The sequence below is a fragment of the Montipora capricornis genome, chromosome 8 (genome assembly GCF_036669925.1).
Source record: "Montipora capricornis isolate CH-2021 chromosome 8, ASM3666992v2, whole genome shotgun sequence".
Lineage (NCBI taxonomy): Eukaryota > Metazoa > Cnidaria > Anthozoa > Scleractinia > Acroporidae > Montipora > Montipora capricornis.
Genome location: NC_090890.1, coordinates 27,795,874 through 27,805,873, shown reverse-complemented (window position 1 = coordinate 27,805,873; position 10,000 = coordinate 27,795,874). Strand labels below are relative to the sequence as shown.

General features: G+C 38.3%; 1 protein-coding gene across 3 annotated transcripts in view; it reads right to left on the bottom strand.

Moving 5' to 3' along the window:
• The window catches only part of LOC138060779 (leucine-rich repeat and IQ domain-containing protein 1-like), a 34,426-nt gene that overhangs the window by 22,151 nt on the left and 2,275 nt on the right, over positions 1–10,000 (bottom strand). For all 3 annotated transcript variants that reach the window (XM_068906643.1, XM_068906644.1, XM_068906645.1), the window contains exons 3-8: positions 8,395–8,492; positions 6,585–6,693; positions 4,280–4,494; positions 3,241–3,315; positions 867–929; positions 114–190 (exon numbers count right to left, since the gene is read on the bottom strand). In XM_068906643.1, the coding sequence (XP_068762744.1) occupies positions 114–190; positions 867–929; positions 3,241–3,315; positions 4,280–4,494; positions 6,585–6,693; positions 8,395–8,492 (637 nt within the window). The remainder of the gene's footprint in view (positions 1–113; positions 191–866; positions 930–3,240; positions 3,316–4,279; positions 4,495–6,584; positions 6,694–8,394; positions 8,493–10,000) is intronic.

The following is a 10,000-nucleotide window of genomic DNA, read 5'->3' as shown; positions in this document are numbered from 1 at the left end:
CGCGCCATCACTACGTCAACAGCTCGTGCTAGTTCTGTGTCTCCATCGAGTTATAGAAACACGATTTTTAACCAATCAGCGCGCGTATTTTCTTAGGACTGTTTTCTAAATACCTATATCCTTGATAAAACTTTTGTATCTTGGTAGCTGCATGGACTCTTTTCATCTGTTGATATTGCGCTTCTTTTTGCTGCATTTGAAAAAATGTTAAGTCACGTTATTATTTTATCAAGTTTATTAGACTACAAGAACAAGAACATGTTCTAAGGGCAGAGTAGATCAAGTGCAAACAGGAAACTCAAAGACTGGGCAGGTGCAGGAGAAGGCTATTTCATGAGTAGCATCCAGATGTAGCAGGAAAGATGAAAGTATGTACATTAAGGCTGAAGGAACTACATGTACAGCTGTGCTGTATGGTGCATATAAGGAATTAAGAAATTAATTAATTAAGAAGAAGTGACAGCCAAAACAACTCTACTCAAATATGACACCAAGTCCAGGAAGCAAACTTGAGGCACTCCACTCTTAATTGTACCCTACCGTTCCCTCGAAAACGTTTATTATAATTATACCACATTTACACAATGTAACATAATTTGCATTTATAGATGATTTTCAGTCACGTGATGAGACGGCCATGTTGGTGCACAAAACAAAAGCAAATTATGGTTCACATTTTGCATTGTAATATAATTAGATACATTGTAGAGTCAAACTCCCAAAATACTTTTTTCTCTATTGTGAACTGTGCGCCAACATGGCTGCTGTGACGTCACGTGAAAACCATCTATGTAAAATGGAAAACCAGTAAAATTCTATTTAGCAATATTAAATGATTTTAAATTCCTTTGCCTTAAATTAAGTACCTGCGCTTCAATAAATGCCTCATTTTGTTTCTTCTTCTCTTCCTCTATTGCCCTTATCTCAATCTGTTTGACAAAAGACCCTCAATTAATTAACTCTTTGACTCCCAAGCTAGCACGAACTGGCCATACTTAGTATTTTACTCTGTCTAACGCCGGACGATTTTACTCGCCAATGGGGAACCCCCACGAGTCAATGAGTTAAGAGATTACCAAATACAGCAGTAACAAATACAGTAAGTTTACTATTAAAAGGTAAAATCACTTTATTTAACATCGGTAGTTCCTTCAGCTATGAGGCTGGTATCGATGGAAGCCGACGGTGCGCCCTTTATCTCCCTCCCTCTGTCAGTGCTCCGTTTTACGGGTATTTAAAGCTATAGCTACACGGATCAGAGGAAAGTCGAAACAGACGTTTAAGTCACCGAGGATCGAACTGGGGACCCCTTGCTCCGAATGCCGCGCACTAGCCAACTGAGCCACAACTGCTCCTGCAACATTGTAATGGTACAAATCGGGAACTTGCCACAACTCCAGAATAACCTTCTCCCAAATTGATGAGCTTGGGAACTGGTTTTGATACATGTAGTCAGCAGGGATCATCACAGCTACATGTATGTGTTTTTAATTAGAAGCAGCAAAATGCCTGCACATTTCAGAAATTACAACCCTGACCTCTGCCATACTGGTGCAGTCCTTCTCAATAATTTGGGCCATCAAGCTATTAAACTGCGAGCTGGTCACTTTGTACTGTAAGCTCACAATAAATAATTACTCTTTGAACTAGAGAGAGAGAGCTAAGTTTTGAAATGATCATGAATCGCAGCAGCACTGAAATGAAAGGGTGAACTATTTAGGCTCTGACCACTGTGTTACCAGGGCAGTGCAGTTACAGTGTACTGTACATGTACAGTACAGAAAAATGCAATGTCGCATAAAGAACAGCTTGATGGCAAAAAACTTGGTGAAGTACTTCCTCTAACTACAAACACTTTAGGGCTTTTCTCAGTTACATGTACAAACAATCAGTGACAAACAGCTAACAGAAGATGCTGCTGATGTTGGATATGAACATCATTCTGCTTAATACACAAGTTGACTGTGTACATTCCACCTCCAATTGTTGACAAATTTATCAAGTAAGCATACAGAACGAATTTCATGATCTTCGATTAATTAATCTTACATTACATCTTGTTTACAGTGTGCTGTATAATAAACAGCAGTAAACTACTCTGCTTTCGGTCAATGACCAAATCGTGTTTGAAGAAAAAGCACAGGGCTACCGTTTCAAGGACAAGCGAATTTACTGTGTTAAACTTGCATGTTAAAACACAAAGGTCTACTGAGGTTATTAAACAGACCATTAACAAAAGGCACAAACACGCTACTCCACTTCTTTGTTTTTTTTTTCTTGCATATGCATACACTAAGCATGTTAGACAAGTACCATGCGAATGTGTTAGGACCGTGCTGTTTTCCCATGGAGGGTCACATGCAGTACTTCTGCAGTGATCAAATTACATGTACAAAATCAGTATGTCGAGGTGAACAATCACACAATGCTGCCAAGAAAAACGGAGCTTTTTGCATACACTAATTCTAGGAAACCAAAAGAAATCCAGCCAAAAATACTATATATACAATGTACATGTAGATCACTTATAATTATTCTCTACAGGCCTGGAGCCCTTAAATTACTATATTTGAAGTGCAGGGAGAAAATTGCTACATGCAAGTCTTGAAATGACCATTAATAGCAGCATTAAAATTAAAGGGTGAGATTTTCAGGCTCGTGTTACAAGTGCAGTGCAGGTAGCCTGATGCACTACAGGGCAAGGGATATATCCTTGGAAACCCTAGAACTGAACACCAACCTAGCCGGTGGCAGAAAAAAGGCAATGTCACATAAAGAACAGCTTAATTGGAAATAAACTTAACGTAGTTGGTGAAATGTGGTACTTCCTCAAAGACGAGCACAAACACAAAGAGCTTTTCTCAGTTACACTGTACTGGTAGGCATTGCAGCATGAGCAGCAACCCCCCAAGAATACAAGGAATAAAAGGAGTCCACCCCCAGACATGACTTGTATATCCTGAGAAGAGAAGAGAAACCACTTGCCTGAGTAGTTTGAGGTTGGGTTTACCAGATTGAAAAATACTGGATCACTTTTCTGCATTTTCAGAGGCAATACTACACTGTAGGCTATTTTTTAGCTGGTTTCTCAGAGATACCTGACCTTTGAATGAGGCTAGCTGGTGCACTTCTAATACAAATTCAAAAACTCATTAATAATTCATGAGCCTAACAACCTATCAAAACACCAATAAAACGTTGCATGCATGAGTAACCTAAGATTGTGGAGGATTTCATCACCTCAAATTTCTCTTCCATTTCTTTCAATTTCCTTTCTTCTTCCTTTGCTTCCATTTCCAATTTGGCTTGGACAATCTGACAAACACAGACACATTAAATGGCTGTTACCATGGTATACATTCAAATGCTTGTGATAATCTACACAAGCTTGCAGCTACATACATGTACACTATATGGACCTCTCTCACTAACTTAAAGGAAATGCTCTCACTGATATAAACAAAACTGTTCTTTGAAAGACAGCACTGCATGCTTATTTGAAGAATACACAAGAGATATAACTAATTAATAATACTGCATTCAAAGAGACACAGGGCTTGCTTTCACTAAGATTTCAAGTTGCCACAGCAGGTGAAACAAAATAATATTAGAGGGTGGGGAACCAAGGGGTACATGAGCAAATGGCTAGGGGGCCAATCTGAAAGTAGCTAAAAGTCATGCTTGTAGTAGCTTAAAATTCCTGACCCCACATCTTTAGAGAAAGCACAGTTTTAATCTCACTTACATGTACATGTACAATGGCACTATCAAGGCAAAAAAGTGCACAGTCATGTAAGTAACTAATTTTCTATGATTTACCATGCTTAAACAACCCAAAAACAGTTTAATGTGGCTACACATAATTTACTGTAGGCAAAGTTAAAATAATAATTATTATTGAGACAATACTGATCAGCTGCCATTCCCCAGACTGGCTATGAGGTGGTCCTGGAATCTTTGCAGGTGCTCCTCATGGAGGCATTTGCTTTTGGTCTGCTTGCATGGCCATTTTTGCTTGCAAATTTTGCTTTCCTCACCTTCCCTCCCTTCTTTGTACATGGGTAAGTATCTGGTGCTTCAATGTATCTATTGCTTCAATGTGACGGTGCCCTTTTGATCGTGGCTGCTTGCAGGGCTGCCATTGATGTCTCCTTCCTCCTCGACAAATCCCTTCTTGGCTTCACCAACCTGTAAAGCTTCTGCTCCCGAGCTCATCTATTGTTGATGAATTTTAATGTACTTTATTTGCTCTGAGAACAATTACTTATTGGTCAAATACCTGTTGTTGTTTCAATAACTTTTCTTGTGCAACTTGGAATTCCACTTGTCGCTGAATGCGAGCAAGCTTCTCTCTTTCCTGCCTTGCTTCTTCTTCTTCTCTCCTCTTCTGGTACCATTTCTCTCTTTCCTGGTCTTTTCCTGTCTGTTTCATCTCTAACTCCATCAGTTCTTGCTGGGCTTTTTGTTCCAGTGCTTGAATTTTTTCTTCAACTCCTATAAATGCCAAAATACAAAACAACACTTACATGTACACTCTGTTCAACATTATTTCAACTGCAGTTACAGTAGCATTGAACTTATCCATTCAAATGACCAGGTTTCAAACAATAATATTACAATATCATTATTGGTTGAAAACAACATACGTGTACATGTATAACTCTGAGGAACAAAGCTGTGAATGGTCAGCATTTGAGCTGAAAATAGCAGTGGAAGGCCTCGCCAGACTTAAGGAGTCGAACCTATGTACAACCTTCCAATCACTACCATTCAATAATCGGAAGGTCATATAGTAGGTTCAACTCCTGAAAAAGGAGCACTTAGATTAGGGTTACGGGCACCTAGTAATTGGAAGGTCGTACTGTAGGTTCGATACCTGCAATGGAGCACTCTGATTTTTTCCAAGTGACCTCAGGTTACCATCAGTAAACAACTCTCTTCATTTCATTCACCTCAATGTATACTGTAACATTTATTATCAATATACAAGGCCGAATAATACAAATTCCTTTAATAAGAAAAAAAAGTTTAACAGAGATGTAGCATTAATTATGGCATGGAAATTTATTACTACAATACGATCAGCTACATGTAAAGAAGAGCAAAAATTGAGAAAAAAGAGCAAAAAAACTCCTCCAATCACAGTGCACGTACTATCTGAGAGATATACATGTAATATGGTATATTTTACTACAAATTTCATTTGATTTATTATACAACTTGCGCGGCAAACAAAGAGCTTTCGGAAAGGATGTCAACATTTTTTCTCATTGGCATTATGTGGTTCCAGAAAATATCCATACCCCCCCCCCCCCCTCCCCACGGAAGATCATTTGAATTTCCAAAGGAGAGGGGAGGTTAAAGGGTCATGAACCACATGCAACTTACGATTGATCTGAAGCACAAAAACATACTTAAATGTACGTACGTTGTTTTGAAAGAAAAGTCAGTTTTTAGATAAAGTTAACATTATTAATATATTAAATGTTTCTGTGTTTCTTTGAGTTACAGTACATGTAGCTAGTGCTACAATCTCCCGAAGCTAAGAACAATGTGTCTTTCATTTAGTATGGATTCAAAACATTTAAAATGGCGGTCTCAACTGGAGTCTCGTCCCCAGACTTCCAGCTTTGTCTCGTTTTCGTCCAACCAACACTTCCGTTCACTTCAGTATTGCTTTTCGCTACCTTCACATGCAGTAAACACATTTTTAATAGGATTCATGTTTTATTGGGGGTAGTAACTCATCAAAAATGCGATGAGATGCAAGTTCCCACCATCTCAACGCTTGCGTGCAACAACATTTTCTTTTTTGTGGGTGGCATTTAGACTACGGACAGGAACCGGTCCTTAAATAAGAATCAACCTGACGAAACTGACAAAATGTGTAGACAAAGGAACCTTGCAAGTTTCTGTTTTATTTACTATTGTTTGCGAAGTTATTTAAGCCAAAAACACATAAACACAAAAACGTTTGCACAAAAACGTGAAACAGTCAACGTGCAACCTAAATGTTTAAGCTTATAATCTTACATAAAAACAACACAAACATAATTTGCAAAGTTGATGGCAAACAAGCTAAAAGTTCAGCTGAATAATGAGCTTAACAAAGCGTTATATTTTATTAATTCAAAAGTTAACCTTAATGTTTACACTGTTGTAATAAAATTCTACCATATTTACATATTAACTAATTCACTTTCTTTTTTATAAGTACAAAAATTCTGGAAATTCCTGAGGGGAGGGGGGGTGGTCATCAAAGACTTCCCCTAGAATGGAAAATCCTGAGGGGAGGGGGGTGCAAATCAAAACGTCTTCCATGGGATGGGGCATATGGATATTTTCTGGAACCACACATTGAGTCACAGGTGCACATGGTGAAAAATATGATTGGCTAATAATTTAAAAGCAACTGCACAAGAAATTGCACATGCAAGAAAATGCACAATACTTTCCTTTTCTGCACTTTATGTTCAAAAATTATTTATTTAACAGAGTTGGGTAATATAACTTAATTAAGATGCAATTTTGTACTGTCTTATTATCATCTATTACTAGTCTTTGTTATTAAAAATAAATTTTACCTGGTCTAATAATATCCAATGCAAACTTGTTTTCTTCCCTATCCCTGCTTTCTGCTGCAAGTTTCTCTTGTTCTTCTCTGATCTCAGCTTGCTCGAGTTCTAATAAAACCTGTATCACATTCAGTAAATTAAAGGTAAAATTTTCTATTTATAGTAAATGTACAGTGATCGAAGCGATATGAGTCAGAAATTATCTGTGCAGGGATTTACAATGGTGAGACATCAGAGAGCACTGACTGACTGACTTATTGGCTGACACACTATGTAACTGACTGAAGGACTGTCTGACTGACAGTGAATGATTGATTAGGTGATCGAATAGCAGCCCAGTCAAAATGTGCCGGCAGCTGGCTATTTGGCCGCCTACAACGAAATATCTGCCGCTTACTTCGAATTCACATTTGTCAGACTTTTATTCAGGATGAGGTTGTTCGAGTTGTTGTTCATCAACGAGTTGTTGTTAATCACTACGTTTCAACTGCATACTGCTGGTCTTCTTCATCCTTTCTCAGGCCATAAGGTCTCTTAGAAACTTCCAGTTTAAATTGTAACTAAAAAATACCCGACGTACACCCTAGCCGCACACGATCACTTCTGCAGGAATGGGCTCATCGCGTGGGAAAGTGAGTCGAATGGATTGTCAGCTGTCACGGTTGTTGCAGGTACAAATAAGATGGCATCCAAACGATCTCGTGACTTTGGCGCAGGGACTCCGCAAATTTCTAAATTGTTTCATATGGTATCAAGTGTACAGCCCTGGAAACCCATAGCTTTGCAGTGAGATTATATATTGCTCAAATGATTTGAAGATCTGAAGCCTTCAGTTTAACTGACTCTGTAATATATTATGAGGCAACTTTCAGCACCTGAGTTTCTCACTTTCACAGTTGAGAAGTACTTGCTTGTACAATAGTTATCCTTTTTTCCAACAATGCTTCTGGCGGAATATAACTCTAACTTGAAAACTGAAGGTCTTGTGTGACTCTTAATTCATTACAGTACCTGTTATCTTAATGCCATTGAATAAGACCTCAGTTTACCCTAAAATGCACCAGGTGCAACCATTTGAAGCCAATATTTTCAAAATTATTCGGGGGAACATGCCCCCCGACCCCCCTTGTATGCAAGGGCCTCCGGCCCTTGAAGCAGAAGCCTTGGGCCTCTGCTGCCTATTAATTACTATAGCCAGTTTGCCTACTACTCAAAAGATTTCAACTGGGCTATAATAGTTTGCTTCCAGAAGTCTACCAAAGATGTTTCCAAGACTCACATAATTTATTATGCCAACCATCTCCCTAGAGCATACAGCTACATATAGAGTAAAGAATCTATGTAAACTGCTGACCTTTGTGCTCATCTGTTATTGTTTACTGGAATGGATAGAATGGCCATAAGTTCTAACATGGAAGAACCTAGCTTTGACAATCAGATCAAGGACAAAATGTAATTAAATTTTCATCGCTCGCAGATTGCAACTGTCGGCATCAAAGTGCAAAGGCCGAGTGCATCTGCAGCGAATACCGCAGAGAAAGTACTCACATTTAATTGCGTGGTGAGTGGCTACAGTATTTTAACAACAACACATCAAAATAAGAATTCTTCCATTTATACAAGTTTGTCTCTCTCTTGTAGACTTGCAGTTGGACGACCACATGTGAAAAGAATTTGCAAAGTACCGCAGTTGTCCTTGCCGGGACAAAGGCTTGTGACGCCACTTCATTTTCAAGAAAACAACCGCTCTGCAATGACATCTGTGTACCAACAGTAACTCAAATAACTTTGGATACAATTTTGAAATAATTCAATCTACCTGGTCTCTGAGAATAAGAGGGTGTTCCTCAAATTCATCGCCAAGCTCGTCTTTGATTCTTCTGGTGAGTAATGCTTCATCATCTTTCAATGCACCATCTGTCAAATCAAACATGATCATTTTAAATAACACTTTTAAATAACACTTCACTATACATTTATTTTGCCAGCTTACAATACACTGTAATTGCTGCAAATAGAAGGAAAAGAAAACAACAATCTCGACAGGAACATTGAGGATAATGATCTCCATCACTTAGGAAAGAAAGGAAAGAAAAGGAAAGGAACTTTATTTAAGTGTCTAGTCGTTCTAGCCCTGGAGCGCTAATTGGGGACACTGTAAACTGAAATGAACAATAAAAGTACATCAAGTCAAATGTCGGTTTTTGAGGAGAGGGGAAACAGGAGTACCCGGAGAAAACCTCTCGGTGCAGAGTAAAGAACCAACAAACTCAACCCACATATGACGTCGAGTCTGGGAATCGAACCCGGGCCACATTGGTGGGAGGCAAGTGAGTCTCACCACTGCGCCATCCCTGCACCCCCGCACTTAGAATACTAGGAAAGACTAAAAACGCTGTTTACCATTTGGAAATATCTGCATTGGCTCCTGAGATATATAAGTTAAAATATGCAAATGACAAGCCTGATGACTTCATTTACTCAACCCAATATAACATGAAGTATAAAAATGGAGCTATCTCCGTCAATTTGCAGCAGAGACCATTGAAACTTGGTGGGCTAATAGTTCTGCAGGCATGCAACACACCTACATGTACAACTCTAAAGAAATTGGTTCCAATGGCAACTCACTCTTTTCCAGTCCCCTTCAACCTGATTTCAATATTTTTGGTGATCTTAGCTAGAAAAATATTTAACAAGACCACAAACTTGACCTAAAAATCTTTGTATGCTTGCAGGATCATGTACATGACATAGATGAGGTACAAAAATTATAATTATTGGCAAAATTAATATCAAAATAGAGCACCAATGGTGGCCTGCAAAGCCTTTAATATCAAGGAGGTCTGGAACCCAGTATGTTGCCATGGTAACAGAACTGGTATGCTCATAATATTATGCAGCACACCTACTAGAATCTTACTGCAAAGAATCAAGTATTTCTGATACAAATTGGCTGAGATATCTTCCTTCATCTTACATATATTTTATCAAAATTCGGTTGAGTTTATGACATCATCACTTGGCTAATTTTCATATTTTAAAAACTTGAATATCTCTGCAACAAAAAGAGATAACTATTTGAAAATGGTAAACAGCATTCTTCTTCTCATACAGACCACATGTTTATGTCCTTAATGGCTTAGATACATGTAGGAAAGATGCAAATTTCGTCATACAGAAGTACAGTGTAGCACGTTAACTGTCAAAGTCAAGAAGACGAAGAACACCTTATTCAACAAGGTCCCTGACTGTACGCACATTTACTACTACATTTAGGAAAATAAAATATTAATATATCTTATTAGATGTTTTGGTGCATAGTACACGTATATCGGGCTTGTCAAAATACAGCACAACTCGTAAATTACTCAGTGATATTACACACCAAAGCATCTACATCTACATGTACATTTAATAAGCTA